This window comes from Pteronotus mesoamericanus, unplaced genomic scaffold, assembly GCF_021234165.1.
Source record: "Pteronotus mesoamericanus isolate MK-2021 breed Mesoamerican mustached bat unplaced genomic scaffold, CSHL_Meso_final contig_25, whole genome shotgun sequence".
Classification (NCBI taxonomy): Eukaryota; Metazoa; Chordata; class Mammalia; order Chiroptera; family Mormoopidae; genus Pteronotus; species Pteronotus mesoamericanus.
The window spans coordinates 11,035,335-11,051,407 of record NW_026555105.1 but is presented as its reverse complement, the minus strand read 5'-3'; the positions used below and the strand labels follow the sequence as shown (position 1 = coordinate 11,051,407).

Sequence of the window (16,073 nt, the reverse complement as noted above, 5' to 3'; positions counted from 1 at the left end):
AACAAAATGAATGCTTTTGGGCGTCCATGAAGGAGAATCCCTAAAAGACTGCCTTCAATTCAGTATGAACAATGATAAAAGATTGGGAGTGAAATTATAAAAATGTAGACCTTTCCTACATTCAGATTGTTCGGAAATGCCTTTAACTTCTCACTCCACTTTAAGGAAACCAGAAGAAACTGGAAATTGTAGATATAAGATATAAGAATGCAAGAGAGACAGTGAGAAACTCCATCAGTTCAACCTGGTGGGGCCAGGAGCGCAGATGCTGTGGGCCACCCAACAGCAGCTCTCCTCTTCTTTGCTGTTAGAACCCCAGTTCTGCTCCAGGGTCCAGTCCTCCTCCACGGGACTCAGGTAAAGGTCCCTAATGCAGGGTAAATCCTGAGTGCTCCAAACCACACATTTAGGTCTGTCCACCTTGCCAACGATCGGATCAGGTATGAGCATGTGCTGAAATCTGGCATTGAGACCTGAGGGAAAGTTGGCTGGCGGGGTGGGGAGAGGTAGGCAGGAAAGAGTTCTTAGTTCTTAGAAAGACAGACAAGCAGAGAAACATACCCTTCTCTGCTGCTGGATGTTGTGGTGTGTGAAGATGATCTCTGGAGCTGTGGCAGCCATTTTGGCACCATGAGGGGAGCTGGCTGAGAACAAAGCTGACGCTCTCTGAATGGCAGAGCAAAAAGGTGATAGGAACCTGGGTCCTTGTTTATGTTGTTGCACTTCCAAATTAACCGATCTTGCTTGAGACTGAGCAACCTCTAGATTCTTGTTTATGTGAGAGCATAAATGTCCTTATTGTTTGTGTTGTCGAGTATGGTAGCCACTTTACATGTGTTTACTGAGCATAGAATTTCAAAGAATTAGTACTAAAAGGAATGTAAACTGTCTTGCTAATAATTATATATTGGATACATATAGAAATGATAGTATTTTAGATAAAGCATTCAATAAAATATATTATTAAAATTATTTTCACCCTTTTAATGTGGCTGCTAGAAAAAATTAATTTACATAGGTAGCCCACATTATATTTCTATGGGAAGTGCTGGGTTAAGTCATTTCAAGTTAGAGTTTTCTGTTACCTGCAGGCAAAAGTGTGTGTGTGTGTGTGTGTAGGGGTAGGCAAAAACAAGCTTACAGTTGTTCATATGAAAAATAATACAATAGAAAAAAATTTAAAAACAGCAAAATAAAAAAATACAATACTTAATAATACAAAAATAAACTCTGTGATTTGCATACTTACAACTGTGAACTTACTTTTGCCACCCCTGTACATCCAAACAGATATAAGTGTTGTCATTCTGATTTCAGAGTTGGAAAAATCATGATCCCTTAAGTACGGCAGTTGGTGGTGGTCTCTGACATGTGTTCATCAGTGCTTTCTCCCCTTGTACCACTAAAAATCTGAGAGCATCCCCTGCAAGTTAAAGGTTCCGAAGTCCTCACTCAAACCTCGGTTCTGAAGAAACCATGACCGTATCAGAAACCCAAAGGTAGTCTAGGAAATCCAGAGTTCCGTTTGAGATAGAGAAGAGATCTATGGGCCAGACTGGGGGCTCTGTCTCCATGTACAGAATGGACACCGAGAACACCACCCTTTCTGGCCAGTGACACCTGCCTATTTCTAGAAAACTGTCTGAGGCCCAAACATCAGTGTCCCTGGGGGACTGAACACAGACAGAGAGAAAGGAACCAGGACTAGCTCCTCTCCAGGGGTCTCCACTGCCTATGGAAATCCTTACCTAACAGTCCAGTGTCCTCCTGACCTTGACCCAATTTACCTTCTTGGCTTTGTCTTCCCGAATCTCCCAAAGCCCAGTTTCAAGGCCACCCTCCTTTAGGATACCTCCTAGGCCACCAAATTCTCATTGCTGCAGACATTAGTTACTTCTTATCTCCTATGGCAGCTATCTGGTCTGTATCTTGTCTGATTTCCTCTAACAGCCATCCCTGGTCCTTCTCCATGTCCTCTCACATGGTCTCAGATGTGAGCACAAGATCATTGAGCAGGACCATGGGAGCATCAACAGATTTCAGATGGGGTTTAGGATGCAGCATGGCAGATAAGGGAGTGAGCACCAGAGAGTCCAGGGGTCAGTGGCTCCTGTCCAGGCACGCCAAAGTCAGACCAGGTAAACCAGGAATGCACATTGCGGTGAACATACCTGCCAGTGCCACCGCACCCACACAGAGCCTTCTGAGTATGAGGGGCTGATCCCAGCTTGGCTCTAACCCACCTTGATAAAGACCATGGACCCAGCATCCCAGAGAAAGCCAGGCAAGCCTGAGTCTCCTTTAGGAGCAGCAAAGACTGGAAATTGCCTGGGCTTTAGAAACAGAAAGACCTGATTCTGGAGATCCCTTTAATTCCTCCATTTCTCATTGCCTCTGCCCGTCCATCTTGTCTAGGCCACGCCAGTTCTCCCTGATGCCCTGCTGCAGCAGCAACGTCCCTGGTCTCCTGCCTCTGCTGATGCCCAATTCAATCCACCTTTCGCTTCCACCAGCCTCACCTCCTTTATATGATGCAGGTCTGACCTGGTTATCCCCACCACAGGCCTGCAGTGGCTTCCCAGTGCCTTGAGGGAGGATTGTCTCGGGTTCTAGGAAATACGTTCTGAGACTGAGATGGAATGGGGGTGGTTTTGTGGTGAGTACTCTTGGATCAAACACCTGTAAGGAAGGAAGCAGGATTCAACAGCGGAAGAAGTTGAGCAATTACAACCAAGGCTTCAACTAATCCCGCAGGGACCCTTGGAGCTGACCCTTCAGTTCTCCAGAATGAAAGCAAGGATGCCAGGTCTTTATGCTCTGGTATCAACGAGTCATTAGCTATGGGTTGCCCCAAAGTGAGGCACCCCCCTGTGACAGAGAGCAATGTCCAGCTATGAGCCATCAGCAGCTAATGTTCTGGCAGCTGAGGGAATGGGGACCCTTGTCCTCGGGGGTCTGAGGGTGTCCTGCAGCATCTACCATAAGGAGGAAGTCCAAACTCCTCACTGACCCATGAAGACTACATGCCCTGGGCCTCGCCAACCTCATCTGCCCCACTTTCTCTCTCAGTCTCTGTGCTCCAGCCTTTTCTTAAGCACAGCAGACTCCATTCCCACCTCCAAGGCTTTGCACTTGCTGTTCCTTTAGCCTGGCACAGTGTGGCTCTCCTGGCACCCAGAGAACCCCAATTCCTATCTCTGCTCAGCAAAGTAAGCATGGTAAGCTTTGCCGTGAGTAGTACATAGGTCATGTAGCAGAGATCGCAGACTCTCCACAATGTTGGTTCCCTTCCCGTCATGGGAAAGGATTGCAGGGTAACCAGTCATCCCAGTTTGTCCGAGACTGAGAGTTTTCCCCCAGCGTGGGACTTTTAGTATTAAAAGCAAGACAGTGTCCTGGCAAAGCAGGATGGCTGGACACCCTAAGTTTGGGTGAGAAAAAAAGGGCATATCATAAGAACACAATATGCAATGGTAAAACAGCTCTTTGGGAAAATAAACAAACAACACTGACCTGTAACATTACCCAATTTCCATCATAGAAATATTCCCATGGTGGCCAGTCAAGCTACCGACTGTTGAACAGCCCGTTGGCACAATTCTTGAAAATTTAACAATGGGTGCTCGTGAGCAGGTAGGAGTTGGTGCCAGTACCCTGTGTTTCGTACGATCATGTTTCTGGTATCTGCCAACAGGCGACAGGTTGATCCGCAACCCCAACTTGGGGGTCAGTGAGGACATCTCAATCCCAAGAAGGTCGCTGCTGGAGTGGACCTTGGAGACCATCTAGTCCAAGGTCACAAGGAATCTGTCACATGGGCTATCTCCTCCCCATGCGGTGTCCACAACCGACGTTGCCGCTGGATCAGGAGTCTGGATCCTCCTGACACAGCCGTGCGGTCGCCCCTCCCCGCGGAACCGGGCCGACGCAGTCAGTTAGCCGGGCGGTGAGGAAAGGAACTGACTCACCCTTATGGGCAAGTGTGGCTCAGCCCCTCATTATCCAGGGGATGAAGCTTGGGCACAGAGAGGCGGAGGGACGTGCCCAGGCTGCACAGTCGGGCTCAGGTCTCCTGCCGTCTTGCTCTTCCAGTCCTTTCTTGCCGTGAAGAGCCGAATCCCCCAGTGAGGGGAGGAACGAAGAGCAGTCTTTTGGGATCTAGCCTAGATTCTAGAGAATTCTGCTTGGAGCCTCCAAATACTTTTTGCACCCTGAAGGTCCGTATGTAAAATGTCATTTATGTGTTGAGGGGGAGGTCACTTTTTAAAATTACAAAAGTCACATATGTGCATATATATGGATATACATGTTATATTGTATATATGTACATGTATATACATATACATATATGCTCTTGCATAAAATTCTAACAATAGAAGAATTTGTTTTTTAAAGGGTGTACCATTTCCCCAGGGGTGACCTCTGTTAAGAATTTAGATCCTTGTGGGCTTTTTTTGTAGTCATTTACAAGCCTATACAAATAGCAATGGACTAAAAGGTTAGCTGTTCCCCACTCTTCCACTATCTGCACCACGGAGAGCACTACCTAGCACATAGTATGCACTCAATAAACACCTGTCTTCTGGCTCTCCTTCACTTTAAATGTCTTAGGTTCTTTTCTATATGAGTGTAGGTGGGTCTGCCTTGGTCTTTTTAATGGGTTTGTACTTCATGGCATGGCTGTGAGCGAGCCGAACGTCCCTCCGGGTGAGCATTTAAACTAAGCTCTATTTTTCCCTTAACAATCCTAAGGCCTAGCTCTCTGGCTGGCTTGCAGGCTGGCATTAAGTCCCTTCCCATGGCTCCCAAATGCTGCCGCCCATCAGAGCGCCGCTGTCTCCGGTTTCCCAGGATCACCACTAGAAGACCCAAAGTGGAGGAGCTGATGACAAATGTCACCAGCTCCTGGGAGCAAGATCAGGTTGCAGAGGGGTATGACAAGTCCCCGTAGGCTGTAGGGCTCCACCACCCCCTCTTCCAGAGGCTGCTGCCCCGGATGATGCCCCACAGCTTGCACAAGAAGCAGGGGATTAACCAGGCGACATCGCCTGGGCGCTGACAGCCCAGGGGCCTGTGGCCTGGGCGGAGCCCCTCTGCCAGGCACTGGGTCAGCCCAGCAACTCTGAGGGCCTTGGGAACTAGAAACAATTGGCTGTGTGGAGCGGGGAGGCAAAAGGGATCAAGGGGAGAGCACCTGGGTTTGGAAGGAGGACCCCCCAGTGGTCATTCAGGACCCCTGCATGCAGGCCTCCCCCCAGCCCACATGTCCCTGTGGCATGTCTAACAAGCACCTGTCACCCACAGTGTCCAGCACTGAGTTCCTGACCTTTCCTCTTCAAACCCTCATCCCATCTCAGTTCGGGGCAATGCCATCCTTCTGTGGCTCGGTCCAAAGCCACGGGACTGCCCTTGACTCTTCTTTCTCTTGCTCCCCCACCCAATTGATCAGCAAAACCTACTGGCTCCACGTCCACTCTAGACCCAGAGCTCAACCACTTCTTTCCGCCTCTGCTGCGACAACATGGGGTCCCTGCCACCGTTGCTTCTCTCCTGAGTTATTGCACGAACTCACCAGTTGGTCTCCGTGCCCCACCCCTTTCAGCATCACCTCTGCTCCCCACAATGTTCTCTCAACACAGTGGCCAAAGGCATCCCTTTCAACAAAGTCAGATCATGTCGCTTTTAGAGTCCCCACTTTTCTCAGAATAGAAATCAAACCCTTGCAGTGGCCTGCGGGTCTCTGCGTGAACTGGCCCCTCTCCACCCTTGCGGGCAGGAATGTTAAATAGGTGTTGTGACATCGTTCTTTATATTGTACATTTCATCAAGGGCCCGTAGTGTCAGCTTGTCTTGTCCCTGATGCTGTGAAATTGGATCACTTTGTGAAGATGGTATCTATAAAGGATTCCAATGGAATTAAAAATGAAAGGAATAAAAACCATCGTGCATGCCAAACAGCATTTCCTGCAGGTGTTGGTGTGTCGCCCCCACTTTAGGCCATCAGCAGCATGTGCTTGAATACTCCCAGACATGAGGGGCTCACTACCTGCATGGCAGGAGGAGGGGGTTCTGTTGTTCCCACTGTCCCTGGACTGCTCTGTGGATTTTGTCAGCTAGGTCTGCACCCGTCAACTCTCAGTTACACAGGAGCAAGTAGGGGCCCTGGGTCCGTCACTCAGGACCAGGCCTAGCTGCTCACCTGCTCTGCAGTTCTGGCTTCGGAAGGATAGGAGACAACAGAATGGCCCTCTGGTATATGGCAGGAAGCGAGTCCCACGCCCCGCACCCCCCTCAGAAAATGAGACTCAACATTCCTCGCAAGGGTGTTTCAGCAAGGGCTGGTCCAGGGAACAGCTGCTGGGGACATGGAATTTAGCAGGCCCTGGAAACTCAATAAATCCCAGGGGACCAGCCTTGGACAGGGGAACATCTGAGGGACATGGCCAGGTGGACACGTGTATCCCAGAAAACAAGGCCACAGAGAGGAAAGAGTAATTATGTCCACTTCCCTGTCTTTCTGAGGGTCTGCTCTGCTCCCCCCGGGGTCCCAGATGACACCAAGGATGTGGCATGACAGCAACTCAGCTGGCTGTCACGCTGACCCCTGGCTGTGAACAGAGGCATGAGATTTTCAAGATGAGGTTATATTATGCTGATTCTACATTCGAAATGGAGTCGTGCCTGGCATGGACTTCATCTACGCTGGCAGGACTCAAGGCAGAACTAAATGAATCAAAGTCTTGGCTTATTAACTGCACTGAAGTCAAAAGTTCGTTTTTGTGCTGAAATATTCTCTCCCCAAAGCAGGGACAGCTGAGGTGCAGGCCATCCTGAATTAGTTAGCCCTTTGGATTGTACACAGAAATACAGACAGAATATATGTTTCAGCATTCCTATGTGATAGGCATTATGCTAAGTGCCTTTTATATATTATCTCATTTCAGTGTTTCAAATACAGTTTGGGGGAGATTTTGACATCCTTACTGGAAAAACAGAAATGGAAGCTCAAAAAGGTTACGTGACGTCCCCAGGTTCACAGAATTAAGAAGTGGTACAGCTGGGATTTGAACCCAGATCTGGCAACTCTAAGCCCTGAGTGCTGAAGTACCATGTGTCTCCCTCAGACTCTCTTAGGACTGCTACACTTGGTTTTTAACAGCAATCAAGAAATTTTCAATTAAAAGATGTTTTTCTGAAACCTGAACATCAAAAACACAAAAGCCCTGGCTCAAGTTGGTTGGGAGTCATCCCATAAAACAAAAGGTCGCTGGTTCAGTTCCCAGTCATGGCACATGCCTGCGTTGCAGTTTCAGTCCCCCAGTTGAGGCGCTTATGAGAGGAAACCTATCAATGTTTCTCTCTTGCATCAATATGTCTATCCCTGTCTTTTTCTCTGCCTTACCCACTCTCTTATAATAATAAATAATAATAATAATAATCCCACTAGAACTAAGAAATGAATATAGCAAGGTAAAAGGATTCAAAGTCAATATACAAAAATAATTGTATTTCTATAACCTAGCAATGAACAATTGGAAAAATGAAATTTAAAATGGCATTTACAACGTCATTAAAAACGCTTGTTAATTTTATTTAACGAAAGATGTGCAAGACACTGAAAACTGCAAAACATTGCTGAGTGAAATTAAAGAAGACCTGAATAAATAAGGACAAATGAGTATACCATGTCCATGGACTGGAAGCCTCATTGCTGTGAAGATGTCCATTCTCTCCAAATTGATGTATAGATTTAATGAATTTTAAATCAAATTTCCAGCGGATTTTGTAGTATAAATCAATGAGCTGGTCTTACAATGTAAAAGGAAATGGAAATGACCTCGAATAACCCAAACAGTATTCAACAAGAAGAGCAAAGTTGGAGGATTTACTCTGATCTAAAATTTACTATAAGTCTTCAGTAACCAAGGCAGCATGATATTGGCATAAAGGTAGACAAATAGATCAATAGAAAAAATATTCCTTTGGGGAGCAATTAAATAGATAAATATGGAGGTTAAGTTGATTGAAAGAACACAAATCATAAGCTCAGATAATGTGACACCAGGTACGATTGCTTGGGACTCTATCCTGGCAAATTCATTAAGCTTCCATTTTCAGAGTCAGTTGGGCTAAAATGAGTTGAAGTTATCAGCTTTGGGCAGGAGAAAAAAAAATTAATCATATTTAGAACATGGAAGCGTGGGTTTTTGACCTCGTTGTTATAGTTAAACATACAAATATCAAATAAAAATGCTCACCAGATGCCAAACTCTAAGTGCTTTTACATATATCAGGGCACCATTCAATTCTCCAAACAAGATATCAACAAGGTATAATAATCTATCAATGTGATCGAATAAAAGATAAAATAGCAAGTACTACGTTGAGAAAAAGAATTATTGTTTTATGAGGATTTGTTGGTTTTAGATTTTTGTGTGTGTATGCATAGAATCAAAATGTAAAATGCATATCCTACAGTGGGTTGCAATCATAAACATTTGAAACCTGCTAATGTAGTAGATGAGAGAGTTGTTAAGAAGCCTAAGTAATATAATGCATGTAAGGTTCTTAGCACAGAGCCTGGTACATAGTAAAGACTCAATAAGTAGTAAGTGCAGTTATATATTACTATTATCAAGGCCAGGTTCACAGACATTTATGTTTCCTGGGCCCTGGGCTTTGAAAGGCCCGGCACTTGATTGAATGCTTTGCTGTCACCACTTTGAAATTCTTACCGATTTAGAAGAAGGGGTCCCACGTTGTCACTTTGCACTGGGCCCCCCAAATAATGTAGCTAGTCCTGATTATTTTTTGTAGTTGTTAATCATTTATTAAAATACTTACATCATGAAATATTTAATTATCACTTTTTTATAATCAAATCAAATTTTGTCTGTCTCTTATTAGCTAAAGGACTGTGAGTGAAGATACTTAAAATAATCTGTGTCTCAGTTTCCTTACCTATAAAATAGGGGTTATGGAAAACAACATGAAGAATCCTCAAAAAATTAAAAATCGAACTGTCATACTATCCAGTAATTTCACTTCTGAGTATTCATCCAGTTGTACAGAAACACTACTCCAATTGTACAGAAACACTACTTTGAAAAAATGTACACCCACCTGTGTTCATTGCAGCATTATTGGTAATAGCCAAGATAGAGAAACAACCTCAATGTCCATAAATAAATGAATGGATAAGGAAGATGTGGCGCATACATACGATGGAATATTATTCAGCCATAGGAAAGAATGAAGTCTTGCCATTTTCAGTAGCATAGGTGGATCTTGACAGCATTACCGTAAGTGAAATAAGTCAGAGGAAGACAAATACTGTATGACCTCACTTATATGTGGAATATAAAAAAATAAAATAAATGAATACACAAAACAGAAAGAGGCACATAGATAAATGGAGCAAGCTGATGGCTGCCAAAGAGGGGAAGGGTGGGAATTTTTTAAAATTTTATTTTACTACAAGAAACTGGGAAAATAGGGCTTTTTTTCAACAAATGGTGTTATCTGAAAATAAATAAAAAATTAAAACCTTTCTTTCATCTGATATGGAGGATTAACTCAATCCTTAGTCTTGTCTTGGTAAATTGAACCAATTGTTTTCAGTGTTCCTTATAAAAGAGTTAAACAGGAGTAATAGCAGCACCCGCCCTGGGAGCTTGCGGGTGGGTGCGGGGGCGGCTTGTTGGAGCACCGGATCACTTGGAGAATCTGACTGCTCCTGAGGAAATTCCGCCCAGAGAAACACAGACGTATGCACCCATCTTGCCTCAGTTTCAGGGCAATCACAGGCCTCTGAGGCCAAGGCTCAGGCCTCAGGTCAAGAACCTCGGAAAGCAAAGATCACTAAAGGCTATGGGTCTCTGGGGTGGGAACAGCCAGCAGCCACGCAGCACGTTTTTGCCTAAGGGTCCCGATGTCTGCTTGCTTTGGAGTTTCAAGTCAGCGGCTGTTTTTAGCTTGGCTATATGTGGCCAGGGGAGGAGTGAGGGCTATAGATAGGCAGGGGAGGCGTGCCAAGAGGTTTACAGCGGGGTTTAGGAGGCCAGAGCCCCCTGGCCGGTACCACCTTCCCCTTCCCACCGGGAAACGAGAGCTTACCCTCCAGCCAGAGACAAGGACGGAGGGGAGGGCGGGCCTGTGCAGTGCGATTGGTGGGCGCTTCCATGAAGATGCCGGGTCAAGTCACTTTAGAACTGTAATTTTCAAACTTTTTGAATACACTTGACACACATAAACACAGGCATTTTTACACACACACACACACACACACACACCATACCTCTCTCCAACTGAGCAAATATTTCAGGAAACAATGCTTGATCTTATTCTGTATGAAACCCTGTGATATTTTCTATTCTATTCTTTCATTTAAAAAAAACAAAACAAATGCAGGTCATGACCCACTAAATTGATTTTGCCACCTATCCCTGGGTTTACACCTCCAGGTTGGAAAACTGCTGCTTTCTTTGGTTTAGAGCAGGCACCTACAACGTTTGACTGCCAGGTAAGGTGGAGAGTGGAGGAAATGGGACACACGGTCCCTTTGATCATTACATCTCAAAACTGTGGACAACATCCAAGTTTCAGCTTGATCTCTGGCTGGATGGCAAGTCTTGGACGTCCTGGCTTTGTACACTCTGTTCTCTCCACCTGGAGCACTCTTCTCCCGCCCTTTTCACCTGGCTCCCTCCAGGCTTCAGAGCCGGGCCTGCTGCTTACTCCAGGAAGCCTCCCTGAATGCCTAAGTCTGGCTAGATGCTTGCCTCTTGCTCCCTTAGGCCCCAGTAGGGACTCCCCTGCCTGGCACCCAACACACTGTAGTACAATTGCATGTTAGACTCTCTGGAAGGCAGGCACCTTTTCCATTCTGTTCATTTCTATACTCTAGCCCCCCATCACCCAATGTAGCGTCACACTCGCTTCATTACAGTCACTCGATAAATTTATTTATTGAATTCATGATAGTTAATACTAATAAAAGCAACTACCATTGATTGAGTGTCCATTTATCCCATGGGAAATCTTAGGAGAGATCAGGATAGGTTCATTCGATGAGTAAGGAAACTAAGGCTCTAAGAGATTAAATAGTGTGATCGAGCCAGGATGTGTAATAACCCAGGGCTATCTGACTCCCAACCATTTCTAATCACAGGATCTTATTTGTCCACATTCCCCTCAGTGCTACCCAGGATGGGGCAAAGGGCAGGTCCTTAACAAACCCTCGGGAACCGATGACAGGTTGATTAAAGAGATTTTTCCAAAGCAGTGGCCACATCTAATTTTGGAGAGTTGCACCTCGGGTGTGGCCTGGGAGAGAGGATCTGTAAGGCTTCCAGGCTGCCTGAATGCGGGGCTCCCTCATTGGGGAAGAGAGCCTGGACCTCTGGACCTCAGAGGAGCAGGTCTTCTGGTTACCTGGGCACACCTAGGATACAACCCAGGTCCCGGGAAGGCCTCCCCAGTCTAGCCCCGGCCCATGTCTCCCGTGCTGACCCCTGCCTGCTCCCCTAAGTCGCTCTGTTGCTGACACCCTGGCATTCTTGCTATTCCTCAGACGTGCCAAGCCAGTCCTGCCTCAGGGTCTTTGCCAGGACCATTCCACTACCTGAAGTCTTCACTCTAGTCCTCTCCGCACTGCTTCTCAGACTACCCTGTCCAAAAACATCTCCCTCTTCCTTCTTTGCTATTTTTTTCATAACACTCATAACTTCTGGAAATTACATATGTCTGTTTTCCAGTTTATTTCTGTCTTCTTCATGAGACATGGAGCCCCTGAGGACTTTGCTTGCTCACTGCCTCAGCCCCGGGAACTCATGTGGGATGGTTCCTGACACATAGTTGGTGCTTCATAATAATTGCTCATATGGAAGGAAGGAAGGAAGGAAGGAAGGAAGGAAGGAAGGAAGGAAGGAAGGAAGGAAGGAAAAGAAGGAAGAAAGAAAGAATTCCTCCCTTTTAAACATATCAGATCATCCCATTGCTTCCCAGAAATGTGTGTCCTTGTGACTCACATCCAGGCACCAACACACACACTTTGGTTTAGAGAGAGCAAAGAGGAAAGGAAAGAAACATTCGTCCAACATGTACTATGCACTACTTTGCAAAGGAAACGGGCGCCTGGCAGCCACTGAACGATCGCCCCCATCTTATAGCCAAAGACATTGAGGCTTGCTCTCTTGCTTGTCCCCAGCACTTAGCATAGTGTTGGGCATGAGCATCCAGTGAATTGAACTGCACTGAATTGAACTGGTTCAAAAACAGCTTAAGGTCACTGAAGTGGGAAGTGTGATGCTAGAATTTGTCCTCAGTGCTGTCCAGTTCCAGCCAGTGCTGTGCCACCACCTTTGCACACATAGAAACTCCAGGGACACAACCTCGTTAATATCCACTTTCGAGGGCAGGCCCTGGCCAGACACCCACCAACTGACAGCCTAGTCAGGGGCCATCCTGCACCGGAGACCGCCCTCTATATGCCCAAAGGCTCAGCGGGAGCAACCCCTCCACCCTGGGCTGACTACTCCCTTCCTGCTCCACCCCAGCCTGCTCCCAGACAGGCCACTTCCTGCCCTCCGCTATAAAGAGGGGAAGATGAGCGATGAATTTAATATACAACAAATGTCCTCTGATGCCAAATATGTATTTTTTTAATTAGCCACCGTTTTGAGCTATCTGTGTCAGCGCCTCTTCCCGACAAGACTTGTGAGGGAGATGACATCGCAGAATGTTCCTGAGCTGGAAGGAACCTGAACGAACACCTGAAGCAGGAACCAGCGAACTGTTCCTGTGGAGTCGAATAGTAAGTCTTAGGCTTTCGGGCCAACAGATAAAATGGAGGATGTTGTGTAGGGACTTCCATGGAATTTTCCCCAAATATTTCAAACTGTAAAATAACTGTCCGCTGTCTAAAGTTTGCAAGCCCCTGACTTGAAAGCACTACTTCTTAACATGCGTTAATATTGCTGGACAAGCTTAAAACCCATGTTGGGGCCAACGCTCAGCGATTCTGATGTAGCAGGTCTAGGAGGGACCCCTGAGTTTGCTTCTTACTGGAGACAGATGCTGCCGCCTGTCCACTGGCTGCATTTTGAGCAGTGCGTATATTCAAAAACACCCATTTCATGGATGAGGGAACTGAGGCCCAGAGGAGTGATACGTCCAAAGTAACACCCCTGGGATCAGGTGGTGACATCTGTTCTGCCACTTCCCCGAGCTGTTTTGCCACAGAAAAGTCTTCTCCGTTTCCTGAACCCACTTAGTCCTCTTGTCCTTCTGAGCTTTTTACTCATTTTCCTCTCTCCCACTCCCACCCTCACAAATGCAATTTTCCCATCGAGATCCAGCTCAGACGTTGTCTCATCGAAAGCATTCTCCTCGTTACCGCCACGGTGCTCTGTACATACCTGTGTCTAATGGCTTGTCTATGAGTCTGTCTTTGAAGCTCTGGGCTGTATCTTAGTCTTCTTTATCTCTGACCCTTTTACAATGCCTGGCAAATAGGTATCACAGAAATACGCACTAAATAAAAGGACGAATGGATGGATGGATGGATGGATGGATGGGTGGGCGGGTAGACGGACAGGTGCATGGATTGGATGGATGGATGCATGGGTGGCTGAATGAATGAATGAATGAACACTTCATGATCTATCCCTTGGAGATCATTTCCATGGCAAAGTTGAGCCTTGACCCCAATTCTTCTAAAGCACCACCTAGAGTATATTCCACAGCTGACCAACATACCTAGCATGCAAACGGTAGCAGTTACGTGTTAATGAATGTGTGTTGAGTGTGCATTTATATGGCAGGCCTTGTACCAAGCACTCCTACCAACCCTCTCAATAGCTCGTTATTGGCCCCATCTTTCCTAACAAGAAAATGTATGCTGAGAGAGGCAGAGAAGCTTGCCTGAAGCCACACAGCGAACAGCATCCTGGCCCCTCTGATTCTGTGTCATACGGCCCCTCGCTCCTCCACCTGCACCAGCGTTCCTCACCCGCCAGGCCTCAACCCCAGCTCCGCTGGCCCCAGGCTGCGCTCACCTCCATCTGCATACGTCTCGGTGCCGTAGCCATCCTGCAGGCCATTGTTCCAAGTGCCCTCGTACTTGGCACCGCTGCTGCTGCTCTGCCGGGTTCCATAGCGTCCCTTAAAGCCGTGTGTCCACTCGCCCTTGTAGAGCCATCGTCCCTTTGTCTCTATGCCCAGCCCGTGCCGTTTGCCCTGGCTCCAGTATCCCTCGAAGGTGTTCCCGCTGGGCCAGGTGTAGACGCCCGCCACTTCAAAGCCGAAGTTCCAGGAGCCGGAGTATTCGCCCTGGCCCTTGGGGCCGGTGCACAGCCCGTGCCCGTGGGCCTTCCCATTCTCCCAGCCGCCGCAGTATGCCCCGCCATCGTCAAAGTCGAAGCGGCCCCCACTCATCTCATCATAGCCCCCGACAACCTGACTGTCCTCCAGCTTGGGGGAAGAGGGCGATGGGGGTGCCAGTGGCACTCTCCAAGCTTGCGCAGGGCTGGGCTCCCCACTCACCACCGCCGCACCCCAGCAGGGGGAAAGCTAGATGCCACCAGAGGCTGATTGAGCCCGGGAGCCAAGTCAGCACTGGGTCGGCTGGTCAGTGCCATGCCTGGGAGGCCCCCACTCAGGCAGCCAGAGGAAGGCTGCCAGCTAGGAAGGAAGTGGGCAGGAAAGTTTCAAAGCCTCCACAGAGCGTCCGAGTCTGGCTCCCATGGAGTCAAAGGAAAAACACTGTGATTCCTTTAAGCAGCACAGTGAAAGGGTAGGTGGAGGGATCGGGCTCAGAGAGGGGAAATTCCCCTCGGTGGCAGCCCCAGCCCCCCAGGCTGAATTCCTGCAGCCTGCTGGCCCCCTTCTCCTCCACCCCGTGGGTGTGCGGGGCTGTCGATCTCCCCGCTGCTGCCCCGCCCCTCTCCAATCCTGCCCTCCTCCCGGGACAGAAAGGTCAGTGTTGCCCTAACAAGGCCATTGGATCTCAGAAGCTGCTCCCAAAATAACCCCCTGGCCAGCCCAGCCTCCTTCAAAGCGGGAGGGGTGTTTCGCATGGGGCTGGTGCTTCAGACCCTGGGAGTGGCTGGAGGGATGAGGAAGAGAAGCTGAGAACAAAGTGTAGGCAGCTGGGACAATCTGGTGGCATTTCTCCCCCTGGGCAAGAGCTCTCTTCCACCTTCAGGGTTCCCTGGGTCTGGGGGAAGGCAGGGGCCGGGGAAGGGGGAAGGGGCGGGAAGGGAAGACTAGCAGAAGACCCAGTCCTGGCTCCCTTAAAATCTCCCAGGGCAAGTCTCAGCCCCACCGCCACTCACATGCCCTCACGGGCCCTGGGGCTACTGCACCACTGCCAACCCCCCAAAAAGGAATCTGGTGACCTAAAGAGAAAGGAATGGGGCCTGGTTTTACATACGCTTTTGAAAGCAGAAGAGGGAACTCAGGAAGAGAGGTGGGGTTCTGGAAACAGAGTCTGGAGATTCAGCAAATCTGAGTGCAGTGCTCAGGAGCAACCCCAAATTCCTTCCACCCCGGAACCCTGAGAAAACCCTGGGAAGATCCTTGCGCAAAGGGCACTGATCAATCGCCTCCTTTCTCTGTCCCACAAAGGGAGGTGCCTCCTCTGAAGGGCGAGGAGTCTGTCCTCTATCTCTGAGACACAGGTTGCCCGTTGTGTTGGAATGAGTTTGTCTCAGGAACACGCAAGGATCATGATTTTTTTATTTTTTATTTTTAATTCTTTCCAAGCTCTCTTGAGCTCTGGTGTCCAAAGAGCCAGTGAGACACAGGCTTCATAAAGCTCCAGGGGCAGGGGCAGGAGCAAAGGGTCCGGGTGCGTTCCCAGCACTCAGGTTCCCACCAGGCTGCAGTGGGAAGGACAAATAAAGCTCTAAAACCCGCAGCTGTGGCCAGGGCTAGTGACTGGAAATCCCAGCGGAGCCCGGGGTTCACAGGAGCATGGAGTAATCAGAAAGGTAGGACCCACTAAGAACAGGAAGTTCTGTGTGTGTGCGTGTGTGTGTGTGTACGGGGGAGGATAGAAACCACTAAAAAAG

At 48.0% G+C, this 16,073-nt stretch overlaps 1 protein-coding gene across 2 annotated transcripts in view; it reads right to left on the bottom strand.

The window, feature by feature from the left end:
* JPH2 (junctophilin 2) overlaps positions 1 to 14,916 on the bottom strand; it is a 57,399-nt gene extending 42,483 nt beyond the window's left edge. The window contains exons 1-2 of one of the 2 annotated variants that reach the window (XM_054573722.1): positions 14,058 to 14,913; positions 13,220 to 13,504 (exon numbers count right to left, since the gene is read on the bottom strand). In XM_054573722.1, coding sequence (XP_054429697.1) covers positions 13,437 to 13,504; positions 14,058 to 14,436 — 447 coding nt within the window. In that variant the 5' untranslated portion in view covers positions 14,437 to 14,913 and the 3' untranslated portion in view covers positions 13,220 to 13,436. Of the gene's footprint in view, positions 1 to 13,219; positions 13,505 to 14,057 lie in introns of those variants that run through there. The other variant, XM_054573721.1, reaches the window with a different exon arrangement.
* Between the last annotated feature and the right edge of the window lie 1,157 nt (positions 14,917 to 16,073).